The 15,969-nt window shown below is 49.1% G+C and overlaps 1 protein-coding gene across 2 annotated transcripts in view; it reads left to right on the forward strand.

Moving 5' to 3' along the window:
* NCKIPSD (NCK interacting protein with SH3 domain) overlaps positions 1-15,969 on the forward strand; it is a 49,069-nt gene that overhangs the window by 19,277 nt on the left and 13,823 nt on the right. For both annotated transcript variants that reach the window (XM_040568805.1, XM_040568806.1), the window contains 5 exons: positions 720-921; positions 4,632-4,719; positions 6,909-7,537; positions 14,087-14,257; positions 15,695-15,781. In XM_040568805.1, coding sequence (XP_040424739.1) covers positions 720-921; positions 4,632-4,719; positions 6,909-7,537; positions 14,087-14,257; positions 15,695-15,781 — 1,177 coding nt within the window. The remainder of the gene's footprint in view (positions 1-719; positions 922-4,631; positions 4,720-6,908; positions 7,538-14,086; positions 14,258-15,694; positions 15,782-15,969) is intronic.

Genomic DNA, 15,969 nt, shown 5'->3' on the forward strand with positions numbered 1-15,969 from the left:
GTGGAGGGTGCTCACCGTGTGATGGGTGTCTTTTCTGTTCCTGGGGGAGTAGTTGGATGTCACTGATCTGAGTCACTCTGTTGCAAAGTGCCAATGTGCTTGGAGCTGGCTAGTGTTTGAGCTGATGCTACTCCTGTCGACCATGTCCAGTACAGCAGTGCTTTGGTCTTGCCACTCTCTCCCTGTACCTATAAAGAAGAGGGAACGTTTAGCTGCACTATAAGCTTAGAAGAGCAATCCAAAACCTCTCTGGCTACATGTTCTCCTCTCCACCAGCCAGGAATTGTAGAGGTTGTCGGCTATGTGGCACAGAGCCCTTAAAATGTTCTCAAATAATTGCTTGTGAAGAGAATTTTATTTTTTTTCCTCCTCTGACACCTTGCACTCTGCACTGAGGCACACTGGTTTAATCTCAGTTGAACAGTGATTCTAAAGTGCAGGCAATTTCTGAAGCTTGCAATGCAATATGTGACTCTCCCTTGAGGAAGAGGCATTTTTCTCCTGTGAAGTGATGAATAAATCATAGGCTTCTTGCAAAGCCTCTTCCTTCCTCCCCCAAAAGTGCTTCCTTAGTTGTTAATGAAACTGGAGTCGGTACTCAGAGTAATATAACCCGTTCTGGTAAATATAACCCCAAAGCAATATATCATTTAAATGCTTCAGCATAGTCGCTCCCGTCCTTTAGCTTTGCTGTTCCTGATGTCGTCATTCCATTTCAGAAAACTGATCCATCACCGGAAGGAGACCGTCTCCCGCAAAAGTCACTCTCCCACCCCACAGGGGATGGTTATGACACAGTCCACCAGCGATCACCATCTGGATGTGGCACGGCAGCCCAACGGGGTGTGCCGGACGGGATACGAACGACATCACAGTCTTCCAAACACAGAGTTTGAGGAGGAGGATGAAGGTCTCTATCAGGTAACAGCAGCTGGATACCTTCTAAGTTCCTCCTTCAGTGGTGTGATATTGCTTTTCTTGTTTAATAAAATGCCTTTGTAGCTGAAGTGTATCAGGTGTTGTGTTGCTTGCCTGGGGCTGTTGCAGTGTGTCCCTGGGTGCTCTAAATTGATCCTGTGCTCTATCCAAGAAGTCTGGAACAGTTCCTCTGTCGTTTACACTTGTAATGGCTTTTGGGATCCTTGACGAGATCCAAGATCTTTTGGTAATGTGCAAGTGCTGGTCTAGATTGCGTGACTGTTTCCTGACGACTTTCTAAAATAGAAGAGTTGCAAGCTCCCCAGAGAATACTTTGCAAAACAGCTTTGATGTAAGCAAGCAGAACTCCCTCCGAGGACTGAGCACTGCTTTGTTTCCCCCTTGTTAAATCTGCACAATACCATCTTCGGTTCTTAAGTGTTTATCTGCTGTGGCTGCCAATGTTTACTACTTCTTTTTTTTAAAAAAAGATCCTTTGTCTGAATATTCCTTGTCATGCTGCATTAAAGATAAAATGCAGGGAATATGATTTAGAGCGGATTTTTTATTTTTAATCTAAGTGGTATACAATTCCAAGGTTACCGTGTGGCGTCAGTGAGGCTTCAGAGAAGTAGCCAAGGACAAGGACGGATGCAGCAGTTGTTCAGGAAGAATGATGGGGCAGATTATGCTGTGTGGGTATAGCTGGATGTTAGGGCTAAAGGCTAAGCGGGGATGAGCACAAAGATTTTTTTTCTTCTATAGATGATCATGTACACCATAGTTTGTCTTCATCTCCACACAGTTATCTTAAATGGGCAGTGTTTATAAGGTACTGATATACTGTCACTCCTAGCAGATGAGGCTTCTTTTACACATAAAGAATTGCAAGTTTACAGAGATGAAAGGTAGCTCTGGCTCGTGCAGAACGCAGTGATCCCTACAAACCCCATTTTTCTTCTCAGTTTTCTTTTCTGGGCAGCCAAACCAGCTCCATTCTCATGCCTCTACATTATAAGCTAAGAAAATGGAGCACCTTAAGGCCCATTCACTGTGCTGATTTTCCTTCTTTATCTGGCATGTGGTTTGGTTGCTTGCCAAAAAGGACTCCTTGGCTAACAGAGCTGTTTCTGTCCGAGTGGCACTGAGGATGCAGTCGAAGGGATCCTAGCTTTGCCCTGTGCTGAAAGGGCTCGTTGATCTTATAACTGCTCAGTAGAGGAACTTCCTGTATGCTTTGAAAACATGAAAATGGAGGAAGCATCATAGCTTTCTTCCACTGTATCTGGTTATGCAGCTGCCTAAGAGACCTACTGAAATCTGCATTTTTATCAGTAACTCCAGAAAAGCAGAAGTCTCAGGATGTGCTTTTCGTTGCTTTGGATTTTCAGGTGCGTTTTATGTTTGCATATAAAAGCTTGAGCAGAATTTGAAGTGCAAATTTCCTGTTGGTAGCTTTGCTCCCCGGGAGCTGAACTGGATGAAGTCCTTGGTGATGGCACCCATGCTGAGTCTCTCCTCTGTAGTTAGCATGGGGCAGGAATCAGGGGCAGTTCTACACCAGCTGCCAAAGGAGGAGGTTGGGCTCTTGGAATATTTTCTCTGGTCCCTTGGCAAGCTCCATCCTCTGTTCTTACCTCTGGACAGGAGACGACAGAGCTGCAAGGACTCCTGTATGGCCGTCTTCCCCACGGCAGCTGGACAGAGGGTGTTCTCTCCCCTTTCTTCCCCTTCCCTTGATGATTTTGGTGTTGTACATCCTCTGCTTGAACCCAGTCGGTGGCTGGAGCGCAGGGCCAAGGGAGCGAACAGCCATCTGTCACCCACCGACGCCTGGCCGTGCCGCGGCTCACAGCTTGGGCAGGCATTAATGCTGCGAAATTCACTTGATGCTTCGCATTCCCATTGCAGCCACTCGGGCTGTGGCATGGGGCTGTCTGAACGGGGCTGGAGAGCTGCCTGCATGAGGCTATGTAGGGCTCTGAGCTAACAGCAGCCGTACATCTATTAATTTACACGCTAATCCATAATAGTTGTGTTAAACTTGCATGGTAAATTTGGAAGGGAGACTGAAGCCATGGAAATACTCCAGAATGACCCAGCCCTAGCAGTCTCCAAATAATGTCACGCTGCTGCTCTAAACTCTATGCCCGCCTGCCTGCTAAATCCTGCTGCTTCTGTAATTGTGGCTGTGCTGTGCCAAGCAGCTCTGACTCGTGCTGTTAGCTCTGCCCGTCTGCGGAGAGGGGTCTGCTTTTAGCACAGCTGAGCTTTCCAGATTTTGGACCAGCCTCCCAGCTGCACGTTGCAGAGCCCCTCCTGATCAGTTTTGGTGCTCTCAGCTGTGCGGTCTCTTTTTGGATCGCTTTAAAAAAGGACAAGTACCTGCTTGCTGGATTCCATCTGGTTCTGTGTGCAAGTATCATATAGCATTTTGCCCAGATAATAGTGTGAGATGGATTGACAATAACAGCAGAGCTCGGCCTGGGAGTTTGCAGCAGTATCTCATTGTCATCTGCTGGCTAAAGGCACTTGTAAAGAAGTGCCTTGCTACGTGATGTAGTGAAAGGCTGGATATATTAGGTGTTAGGTGGGAGAAGGGGATCATGAAGCCCCTTTCTAAAGGTTCCTCTGTCCAGTTCACAGAAAGGCTTCTCTTCCAGGGCTAAAGAAACCTAGAAAATCATCACTGTGTGATGGCCTGAATGCCACTGTGGCAGATTCCAGCTGGTGCCAGCCTGGGCTGTCAGAGATGTTCACCCATCACCTCCTGTCCCTTCCCATTCGGAGCAGAATGGTTTTGTTGCAGGCAGCAACCGCAATATCCCATAAAAGCAGAGGCGCGTTTCAGGCAGCCAGCCTCTGAAACAGAAGTCCCGAGAGACCCAGATGCGCATCTCCTGACCCAGGGCATCAGAGTACTGACGCAATGTGCTTCTCCTTAGTTTGGCCGTTGTGTTCAGCTTCCTGCTGAGCAGAGGTTAAACCTGAGGTTGCAGCTCACCGGGGAGATTGAGTGAGAGAGCTGTAGGGGATCACGGTATCTGAATCAGAGCACAGGAACTTGCATGTTCCTCTCTCAGCATTCCTAGCAGAGGAGATGTGCAGCAGGGACAGCAGAGTTAGTGCAGCTCCCCAGCAAAAGCCTCTCCCAGCGGGTTTTGTTGTAGGTAGTGTAGGATTGCACAGAGGGTCCAGCCCTATTTTCTCCCTCCTGCATGAGCAGGAATAGCAATGAAAGCATGGAAAAGGCATTTACACATCTCCAGTCCTTGGCTTTGTCTTTCTGCAAGGGTATTTGTAGCTGATGTAATGGATCTCTCCAGAAGAGTGTCTAAATATGCGCTCTGTTTGCAGCCTCTGTGGAGCTATTGAGAGTAATGTAAAGTCACGGTGAGTGTGTGGGATTGCATTTGGAAGAAAGGAGGAGTAAATGCTTGACAGGTCTACACGGTGTGTGCTGTGTGCTGCTGAACATAGCAATTAAACAAGGGCTGCTTTTCCTGTCACGGGGAGGGGATGAAGCAGGTTTGAGTCCTGCTTTGTTCTTCTAGGAAGCCGCCTATTAATATCTGTCCTCCCGAGAAAACTTCCCGGAATGATGAGAGAGATGTAAGGACAAATTTACACACAGACACAAGAAAGAAGGTTTCATAACAGAGAATGTCTTTATTGTCTACCTCCTTTGATTACTCTGAAATCTTCCCTTACAGATCCCACCACAGCCTCGACGCGCTGCTCCTATCACGCCCCCACCTCCAGAGAAACGCAAGAACGCCCAGATTGCTGCACCCGCGAAAAGTAAGGACAGCCTGCTTTGGGGATCGTGGGCAAGAAACTGGCAGCACAGCAGTCACAGTGACCAGCTGCTTTTGCTTTCTGCTTAGAAAGACATCCCTTCGGTGCCAGCAAGACCGCTAGGTCTTAAATTCCTGCAGGTTTCAGGCCCAGTGACGTCGAGCTGGTGGCCAGTGCTCCTTTGTGTGTCCTCTGGTCCGTGGGGGGCCCTGGCAGCCTGGCGCGGTGCTTTCTCCTGCTGGCTGCAGAGAGATGCTGGGTATGGTGTCCCCCTGGGAATCAGACCAGCCTTTCTGCCTGCTCACCCAGCTAATCTGGCCAGAGCACTGCCTCGGGGTACAGGAGCCTGGTGGCCATTTCTCTCCCGACAACGCATTGGGACTTTTCCAGGCTGTGCTAAGTGCAGTGGTTCACCAGGGGGAGCTCACAGGTAGTGCTTTTGGGACAGGCTCAGGTCTGCTTTTGGCTGCCTGCCCGTCGGGTGCTTTCTTTGTACAGTGGTCAGATGAGATTTTCATGTAATCAGCGACTGGTCTCTGTAAGAAGCAGTAGTAATGCCAAGGGCATGTACGTGCTGCCAACAGGCAGGGGGACCACTACTTGTGAGCACTTCTGAGCAGAGCCAGGCGTCGGGGCCAGCACAGGAGCTTCTCCACCTTCAGCACGGCGGGGCTGGCAGAGGGAAGGAGCAGTCCTTTTGCTGAGATGCTGTCAGCTTGCCCAAGGGCTCTCCTGCGCTGTGATAGATACGCGGTTAGTGACACAGCTCATTTCAAGCTTGCTCCCCTGGTGAGAAGCAGGGCAGATCGGTTGAATTGTAGGTAGTTGATGGAAACTTGAGGCTGGCACCAGCTTCCATAATGGTATTGAGCCATTTTCACCGTGGTAGTGGGAATTGGCAAAGGTCAGTTCCCTTGAACTCATCTTGATTAATGAAACATAGTGGGGGCTATAATTTGTGTGCCCTCTTCTGTGAAGGAGGGGAGGAGGAAGAAAGGGATGCTGACCCCCACATGGGAGGGAGGGGTCCTTCCTTTCTGCATAGCTTGCACTTTGCCATGAGATTGGAGCCTTCCTACCGGTGGCTGGACTAGTGGAGGGCTTCCAGAAACAAAGGGCAGGAAGGCTGGGGTCTGGCCAGCAAATGCACAGCAAAGGGTGTGATTTGTGCTGGCTGTGAGACACACAGGAGGTGTTCCACGTGTCTGTCCCACTGGACCCTCATCTGGTGCAGGGAAGGATATTTTGCCCGAAGGCAAGGATGTAAGCAGTTGTATCAAACCAAACAAACCCTGCAAGGCAGCAGGGACACTTGTGCAGGTGACATCAGCTGCTCTCCCTGAGCTCTAGGTGAAGATATCCCAGTGTTTGCCCAAGCAAGTGTCTGTTTTTGTAGTCAGGGAAGGGCCTGGATATGTTTCTGCCCCCTAGAAATTACTGGGCAAGGTTCACTGCAACTGTATATTAGAGCAGATGCTAGGAAAGAAAACTCTTAGCGTCTCTTTGGTTGTAGTGTGTTTTTTCCTGGAAAGACTGGACAGCCACCCCTGCTAGAGTGAGTCAACACTAGAGAAGCATGTAGAAATAGAGTAGAGCAGATAACGTGGTGGGATGTAAAAGCAGTGTGTGCTAGCAGGCCTGTGGGACTTGTGGTCAAACGTTCAAGTGTGCTGAAAAGGAGTGACTGCAGGTGTGTGCCAACCAAACGTGAGCCTCGCTGTTGCACTGACCGTGGTGCACGCTGGTGCTGCAGCGAGAGGTCTGGGCAAGAGAGGGGTGCTGGCATGGGAAGCCATCAGTGGCTTGCAGTTCTCGGGCACCAGTATTCAAAAGCGAGGGCTCATCTCCTGAATCCAGAAAAAAACCCTTGCTAAGCCAGGGGAAAAGACTTTTTCTGTCCCTTAGTCCTGTTTCTCCCTCCCTCCTTTCTCCTGCGTAAAATACTAAGCCCTTTGAAGGGTATTCATCTCAATAGGGTAGTTTTCCCCTTTCTAAAGAGGTGATTGTGTGGGAATGCTCCAGAGGGAACTTGATACAATTTTGCTTTGAGATAAGTGAGGCAGGAAGAGGAGTTAAACTGCTCTGGTAGCATGCACAATGAACCTTTTAATGGACCGCGCTGTAGCAATTTGTTTTTTCCTTTTTTCCCTTTGATGCTGTTGCTAAGGCATTTTTAATTGTTCCCTTTTCAGATGCGGTTGAAATTATCCCCGGGTCAGCTTCTAGTGCCTCCTCCATGAGCACGACATCCCTGGATACCTTGTACACCGCTTCCTCTGCCTCGGAGACCGCTCTGCCGACAGCCACCTCCAGCCCTGCCAACACGCCTCCCCCCGTGCCCAGCCGCAGCGTGCACACCACCATCACGCGCAATTTGGACGCCGGCTCCGTCACCCACTCCCGCTATGGGACTTCCTCGAAGGACGGGGCCAGCAAATCTCCCCAGAGCAAGCGGGCTGCCCCGGCTCCGCCGTCTGAAGGGGGGGTCCGGAGGTCCCACACCGTGGATGGGGAGAAGGCCCCGCAGGGGAAGAAAGCCGCCCCAGCAGCCCCCGCAAGCCTGGATGCTTTCAGCTCCCTCTGCCTCGAGGATAAGAAGGCGGCTGCGGTGGAGCCGGTGCCACCAGAACCCAGTGGGCTGGTGGCATCCGTTCCCAAAACGATAGGTGCTGAACTGATCGAGCTGGTCCGCAGGAACACCCACCTCAGCTACGAGCTGTCCCGCGTGGCCATCGGCGTGGTGATCGGCCACATCCAGACCTCTGTGCCGGTAACCAGCGGCATCATGGAGCAGATTCTCATCTCCGTGGTGGAGAGTAAGGTAACGCACGTGGGGTGCTGCTGGCTGGCTGCTCTGAAAGGCCACGGCGCTAGTGTTAAGAGCTCAGGAGAAATTCTGTCCTGGTGTTTGGGCTGGGAAGTGCAGGGAAGTGCCAAAGGAAAGGGGAAAGCATGAGCTGGGTGTAACTAACGAGCTGGGGAGACCAAGGGTTTAAACCAGGCGTGAGTACTGGCAGCAGGGAAATGGAAGATGGGAGTTTGTTCCCCAAACAAGCTGCAGATACCCAGCTTAAATCTGAGTTTGGAGCTGGGAGGCGGTGGTGGAGGGGTGGGTGCTTCGGAGGAGGTTGCGGTGGGGGAAGAGGTGGTGATGTGGGCGGCGGTGAATTGAACCACATGAGTGCATCGCTGGGAGATGACAGCCTTCCGGGTCCCAAGGGCAGTGCTGGTGACCGAGGAGCGGTGGGATGGATGCAGCAGGACTTGAGGTGACAAGCAGGGTTTATTCGGGAGCATTTTTTTGATCTGATGGGAAGGGGAAATCATGAAGCCTGTGCTTAGCAGTCATGATTGTCGTTAATCAGTGAAAGCTTGCAGAGGGACCCTAAAGAACTCAAGAAATTAAAAGGGAAAAATAAATAAAATTGCAAGAGACTTGCTATCAAAGAATGGGGAAGAATCCAGTGAGGCTATGTTGAATGTTTAGCATTAATTCACTGTACCTGTGCAGAAGCAAGAAGGAGAATAACTATTCCAGCTTGTGGCTGTGGCAAAAAGATGGACTGGGATTGAAAAAAATAAGCAAGCTTACTTGTTTTGCTTCTCTTTTTACTCTGATGCAAGTTGTTGACCACTGATTGTGAAAGCTTATGGAGAGCCATTGTGGCAGCATAAATTGGAGAGAAATTAACAGTGACTTTTAAAAGAGGTATTTTCTGCTACAGATGCAACAAATAGAAGCTTTGGAAAATGGAGCCTTAGTAATAAGTGCTTTTTAATAAAAGCCTTGTAATAAAATAAGGCATTGTATAAACTTTTTCTTCTACTGTGCTGTACATACTCTGCATAGATTCAGCATGCCTATACATAGTATAAATCCATGTGGTTTTTGTCTCTCTTGACTGTGGAGTTCCCAAAGCTTCTGTTTGTCTGGCTTGGTCTTTCATCAAAGTGATAAAAACTAGTTTTCCACAGATGTGTACTTCTCTATTATTACATTAAAACATTCCTCACCCCTATTTTTTTTTCAGAACAACTGCCAAGGAGTAGTTTTTCATCCACTGGAGGAAGAGAATTATCTTGACCTTGTTCTAAACCTTATACCAAATGATCACATTGTTCTTCCTTCCTCTGTTACAGACAGAGAAGGGGGAAATAAAAGAGTGCTTCTTGCAGCAGTTGTTGAAATAGCAAAGCACATCTGGGCAGCCCTCTGCTTTAGTTGGAGGGATAGTAAGTTTTAGCTCCCACTTGTTAAATACAGCCCCAAGGAGTGCGTTTCCTATCAACATCTAAGATTGGAGTTCCATTGCTGACGGCAAAATTATAATGAACTGCTCAGAGGCATTTGAATATGAAAACTACTGGCATTCAAATTTCAGACCGAATCATGATCTAGTTAAACGTCTCATGGAATAGTGTCCCGTAAGCAATCAGCAGTCCTCAGTTTGTGGCTATAACCCGATGGTTAATTGCTTCCTGCTTCAATAACAATGCAGGGTAATGTGTGGGCTAGATTCAGCAAAAAAAAAAATTAGCTGTTTCACACAAATGCTTTGGCTCTGACTCTGTTACTAGGATCGTGGACAAGATTTGAATATTATTTTTATCTTTATTGTATTCTGAGAACAGGTGTTGAACGTAATGCCACAGAAGTCAGGTTGTAGAAGGTGCTGGTGTGCCAGGTTTCTGCAGCTGGGATTTGAGAACCTGTTTCATGGCCATTGCTGCAACCAGTTTGAAAGGCATGGGAAGAAATTCTGACAGTGGTGCGGGGGCGAGGATGGATCTATCTGCAGCTGATAGATAGGTCACTTACAACATCTGTGAGACTTAAAAATGCCTGGTACAGTCTGCCTGTCTTTGCTTAAGAGACTTCATTACGTATCTTGAGCGGTGCTGCTCTCAGGGGGAGAGGCAGGGCTGGCTTGCCCAGCGCTCGGATGTAAGTGTCGTGGTTAGGGTGTGTGTTTTTCCTGAGCATCCCACAGAGATGTATCTCTGCTGATGGACAGCAGCCTGGTACCAGGGGAGATTGTTCCTTCTAGAGTAAAAGACCAGCTCTAGCTGCAAGGTGGCTGTACTGCTGTGGCTCCGCCAGCCCAGTTTAATGGTACAAATTACTGCTGTAGACTGTGTGTTGTTGTTCAGTATACCAAATCGTTCCACCATCTCAGGGATTTCTGTGTAGATTTATTGCTGAGTCGTCTGTTCTAGGTCAAGGGCATTTTTTTCTTTAATTTGTAATTTCTGAAATCCCTCTGCACCCCAATCCATGCAAATACACGGTCGATATTTTTGCATATTTTCCACAAGGTTTTTTTTCTACCCCCTAAAACAGAGTGAGATTTTATCCTTGATTAAAACTTTGCTGTGGTTATAGTAGGTATACCTGTTTCAACCTCTTATATCACAGCCTTTAATTAGTTGTATCCTTTCTGCTCTTATTCCAGTCTTAATTTGAAGTCAAATCACTGGTTTACTAAATCAATTTCAGAATCCATTACCTCGCTCTTATTCCCAGTGCTCTCAGAAGGTTGAATCACGGTGGCATTTCCCTTTTATTTACCTTGCTCCTCAACTGTGGAGTCTGTACAACCCAGAAGTGGGTTTTATGGAGCGAGACAAGACCCCTCTGCTGGGGCAGCCTTGCACCCCAGCTTCTGGGAAGGTGCTGCAGAGGTAAGCTGGGAGAACAGCTCAGGCAAGGAGAGCCCGCAGGGGCTCATCTGTTTCAAGAGAGACTTCAGAAATATCACACTGCTTTGGGAAGCCTGACCCGTGGGAGCAGAAGTGCCCAATTGGCTTCCCCATTTAGGAATTGGCCTGGCCTTGGCAATGTCCCCTCCTCGTGAGCAGGCTGGTGACTGGGCAAAGCAAGCAAAGGGAGATGACAGCTTCCTTTTCATTTTCTTTTCAAATGCATCACTGCAGCAACCGTGTAAGCGATAAAGTGGAGCTGGCTTTCATGGGAACTCTTTGAAATTTGGCTGTAGCTGAAGACAGTATAGATGCTGTGCCTGATTTCCAAGCATCTAGAGAATCATTGGAATTAGTATGTATCGGTGATGTGTGATTGCATTCAGGTCTGCAGAATTATCTCCTGTCTGAGAGGAGGGGAGAGCACTGCAGCTGTCTTGTCTAGGGAGGTTGATTTCAGGATTTGTTAAGCTGAGTGTGAGGCAAGAAAAATCGCCTAATAAGATAGCTACACCTTGAGCGAGCGTGCTTAGAAATCACTTACCTGCTTTTTATTGAATTAGCAGTGCCACTTGTTACTCAACCATCTCTGGTTGCCTTCGATTGAAGCTCGGAAGCTACCGACAAAACCCTGTCGGTCAGCTGGGACTTGGAGATCTGTCCGGGCTGCTGGGTGAGGTCAAACGGTTCTTGGCCATGCTGGAGACGGAGGAGCAAGGTAGGGGGTCAGGGTGGGACGTGAGAGGGCTTCCCTTGAAGGGCTGGGCTGTGACCTGTCACCACCACGTGTGCTCGTGATCCGCCTGCTGTCCCTGACGAGCCCCGTCAGACCTCGAGGCTGGCGTGGCTGCGCTTCTCCAGCTCTGCCCCGAGTCCTCGCCGCCTCTCGCCTTCAGTTCCCCTTCGTTCTCTGGCTCGGCTCTGCTTAAAGAAGAAATTGCTTTTAACGAGACACAAATGCTTCTCTGGGGTTTGGCTTTTCTCCTAGGGACTCTTTGTCCCTTTGCTTTCCTGGGATAATGGGGAAGTCAGCAGGGTGAGAGCTTTCAAGGCTGACTCATCTGGCTGTGCTGTTAGCGTATCTAAGCAGGCCTCCTCCTTAGCGAGATATTGTAAGAAACGTGAATGTGGAGGGGGGAGGAATGCATTAGTGCTTAGGCAAGTCCTTTGCTCGCTAATTGCTAGAGGAGCAGCCTTCACAGGGCCGTGCCAGCCTTCACGCAGCCGTCTGCGCTCAGCGCTGGATGGGCTGCAGTCACCCGGAGAGAGACCAGTACATCTGCAGAGCAAATGTTTGCTGGGCTGCAGATGGCACACCTGAAAAGCAAAGGCTCCGAAGACCTTACCGAAGCACGGCCAGTGTGGTGGGAGCCAGCCCAGCTCCCCTCTGTCTCTGTGACACCTGCGTGTGGCAGCTGTGCCTCCCTGCAGCGCCGCATCCCCACGGGGGCCAGGTTTGCTGCCCCAGCGAAGGCAATTCCCAAAATGGTCCCCCTCAAGTAGTTGTCTCAAATCTGTATAAAAAGCTGCTGTACAACTTCATCGACTGTACGACTGTTCATCTCCTCCGAGTCCTTTAGGAGCTCGATGTTCGGTGGAGGTGTAAGGGCTGCAGGTGAGGGGTCGGAGGAAGCAGATGAGTGAAAAGAGGTTGAATCAAGCGATGATTAAAACAGGTAATTGTTAAAGTGCTCACCCCAAGACACCCCGGCAGTGGACTGAGGTATGGGAGCGGGGAACCCTCTCTGGCAGCTGGGGCACGTGAGGCCAGGAGGCGACACTGTGGTGCCGCAGGTCCTTCTGCAGAGAGGGAGGTGGCAGGGCCAAGCGAGCCCTCAGCAAACCTGCTCTGTGCTCAAACACGGCGCAGCACGGACTTCTGGTCTGTGCTCGCATACGGAAAGCAGTCCGTCTTCTCTCAGAGCTGGCTGCCCAGTTAGCTGCTTGGCCATCCGCAGCTCCCCGGTAGTTTAAGAGAGAGTCTGATGTTAGAATTAAACTTGCGCGTGTGCTCCTTCATTATCTGCTGGCAAAGATTATGTAATGAACAGCCGGAACAAAAATATTTTCTTATTATATAATTGAAACATTGAATCAAAGTCTTAATTAGTTCACACCCCAAATACCACGAAGCAAATTACTAACAATCCTGTCTCTAATAAAGCAAATTAAATGTTACAGTTAATAAACTTGGAGCCATTCTCCCAAGAAGGCTGCAGGGCTGACGATGCACAGGAGGGGTGCGTGCTCCTTCACTTGGCAGGCACGTGCCACTCTTACTTTGGGTGTGTGGCTGTTTGTTGTCCCTGACGGAGGACACGGGCTCGTTTTTCTGTGCAAAGTCACTCTGTTGGTATTGTGAGGTCTGCTTAAAGCTGTGCGGCCGACCTGCTGAAAGGAGCTGTGCCAGGGCAGGATTAAATCTTCTCTGGGTGTTTGGGAGGTGAAGATGCTGCGCAGCAGCGGGGTACCCTGGCTGATAGCAGGGCAGGCCTCTTCACACTGAATGCTCGTGACTTGTCACCACATGCTGCAAGACAGCTTCATCCCAAAATTGCTAAGGCTTTGGTCTCAGTGAGTTGGTTAGCCCTGTTGTCTGGATTTCTCAGCTCATTTCTCTTCTACCTTGCTGATCTCCTGCTGTTTGTTGTCACTGCTGCCAAGCCCTTGTGTATATAATTTAGGTTCTTCTGCAAATTAGTTCTTACCTCTCCTAATGCTGCCTAAGCTCATCATCTGTAATCAGCCCCGTTCCGTGTGCAGGTTCCTGATCTTGCTCTGCTTTCAGGAAACCAGGTAGTTCTTATGATACCCTTACATCATTCAACATCTTGTTTGTTTTGCGGGGAGTAACCCTGGGGTTCAGCGAGGTTGGGGTGCCTGATGCTCGTGGTGCGCACCGGGCTGCTTTTGTGAACGCTGCAGCAATGTTTTGCTGCCCCGTGGGAAGGGGGAATCAGGGTTTGGCTGGTGCTGGGCGTAGTACTCTGGCCAAGCGTTTTGAATCTTCCTTTAAATATTCAGAAATGTGCAGAGGGCTGTAGTCATCTGAGCTGGCTTGTTGCCTTAAGTTTGTCTTATAGTACGTGGGCATTCCCCTTAGTGCAGCGTTCACCCCCTGCCCAGGGAGATGGCTGCTGCTGTTCTGCGAGCACACTGCCCTGCTGCTGAGGGAAGTGGGAAGTTGGTGATGTGCGAGTCTGCTATGTTACCGTTTTGTCACCCAGAAAAGAGCTGGGAACGTTGGCTTGACTGGCTCGGCCATAGGCTGTTACAGGCAGTAAGAAAAAAAAGGGTGTGAGTTGCTTGAGTGAGGCGGCTTGGATATTTCAGCATCCTTGGAAGCTAGCGAAAGCTCCAGCAGGGTGATGACAGCTTGGATTTAAAGACTTGGTGACCGTGCACCAGTCCTGGCACCAATTTTTGAGGGCAGGAGTCCAATTTGATTCATTGGCTGCACTGGCTGTGCAAGGAAAGGGGGGGAGTAGAGACCCCAAAAAGTAGGAAGGCTGAAATAATGGCCAGGTCTTAAATTTACTGTCTTTTTGCTGCCAGTTCTTGACTGAAGGAGGCCAACTGCCAGTCCTGAGACGAAGATTGCATTAAACAATCACCCGAACAACAGCTACCTGTCAGGACCCCAGTGACCACTGACTGTGTCCTCTTGCAGGATCTGAGCTCAGGGCTGCCCTCGGGACAGATCTGCCATGATGAGCAGCGGCTGGAGGTGATCTTCGCGGACCTGGCCAGGCACAAGGATGATGCTCAGCAGCGCAGCTGGGCACTCTACGAGGACGAGAATGTCATCTGCTGCTACCTGGAGGAGCTGCTTCGCATCCTGGTGAGTAAATTTCTCTCTTTGTAGGCATAGCACAGCAGACAGATGCTGGTGAAGTTCCTCTTTTTTTTTTTTCTGGTCTCCTTTGTCCTTGTGTTGCCATCAGACTTGCTGTTTCAGGGAGTATAGGCTTCTTGTGCATCTCTTACAGTTGGTGTGAAGCCTTGCCCCTTCTGTGCAGGGTCCTCAGTGCTCTTGAACTGCCTTTCACTCCACTTTATAAAGTGCTTATGAAAGGAATTATAGAACTGTTACTCATGGTGGTTGTGATATATACCTCTCACAGGAGAATACTACACCTCCCCTTCAAAAACAAACAAACAAAAAAACTCCCAGAGCAAATATTGCACAGGTAGGTCCATTTAAAATACCTTCTGTGGCTGGTATGGCTGACCAGTGTGTGCAAGTTGACATCAGGGTCTGTGCCATATCCTGAGCGCTCCCTTCTGTGGTCTGCTTGTACCCTCCCTGCTGTAAGTCTTTAGTGGAAGCGTGATATAGAGCTGCACCAAATTGTAGCTTCCAAACCTCTGCTGGTCTTTGTAACCAGTGTCTTAACTGGCTCTAAATACGTGGAATTTCTCAAGTATACAGTGTGTCCAGGTAGACCAACTTATTTTCTCCCTGTCTTTATTCAAACAAGTACTTGGAGGGTGATGCCCAGTAAATGCAAAGATGTGAAAGTTCTTCAGTTCTCATGAAAGAGAGTTTCAAAGCTGTTTTTGCGAGCAAGTATAAAACACTTATAAATTTAAAAAATGTTTGTGTGTATGGTAGAGGTGCATCCCCGCAGTGCACAGCAGGGGGAAATGCTGTTCTGGTGCTGTCTCTAGGCTATATAAGCCCACCTGTGTATGGGGAGCACAATGGTATGGGAGCTGTCACCTGGTGCAGTGACGTGGCCTGTGTTACAAACAGGTGCCAGCACTGACTTTGCTGTGGCACCTGTTTTGTATTCCTCTCTGGTTCTGACATAAGCAGAACAAATTATTATTTTTTTGTGTAGTAAATGCCGTTGTCTTTTTACCTCAAAACATGAGCTACTTTCTCACTGCGGGGCCTGCTTCTTTGTGTAACAATTTCCTCCAAATTTAGCGTGGGGGGAGGTACAGTACTTCTCAGTACGGGACCGGCACTGGAGCTGCCATACAGAACTGCAGGATGCGCTCATCAAGGTACTGCTCAGGTCAAGGGGTTTTTAGATGTTTTCAGCCCAAGACGTACTGTACTGCAGAGATGTTTCTTAAGAATTCGCTTTGATGCAGAATTTCCAGGGTGGTGGGTTTGGAGCTGTTTGTGCTCTACCTTTGGTTGCTTTGTAAGGTGGTTGAGCTGGGGCTACTGAAATCCAAGAGCAGCTAGCCTCCCTGGAGCTCTCTGCGGCAGCCGCCTTGCTGCTTTGATGTGTCACTGGGCTGACCAGTTCATTCCTGCTTCCAGACAGATGCAGACCCAGAAGTTTGCAAGAAAATGTGCAAGAAGAATGAGTTTGAATCCGTCCTGTCCCTTGTGGCGTATTATCAGATGGTAAGGTGGCAACGTGCCTTGAATATCTCTTCATTTTGAGGCTTCCCTGAAGATGCAAAAGAGCAGGGTTGCTCTGTTGAATATATGAAACACGTTCCCCTTGGATAGGGCAGTTCTGTGAACTTGTTGGAGTTGTAGCACGTCTCTTCCCCATGCTGGCAAATCTCGTGTTATGCATGCACGCTGCA

Source organism: Cygnus olor, chromosome 10 (assembly GCF_009769625.2).
Source record: "Cygnus olor isolate bCygOlo1 chromosome 10, bCygOlo1.pri.v2, whole genome shotgun sequence".
NCBI classification, from domain to species: domain Eukaryota; kingdom Metazoa; phylum Chordata; class Aves; order Anseriformes; family Anatidae; genus Cygnus; species Cygnus olor.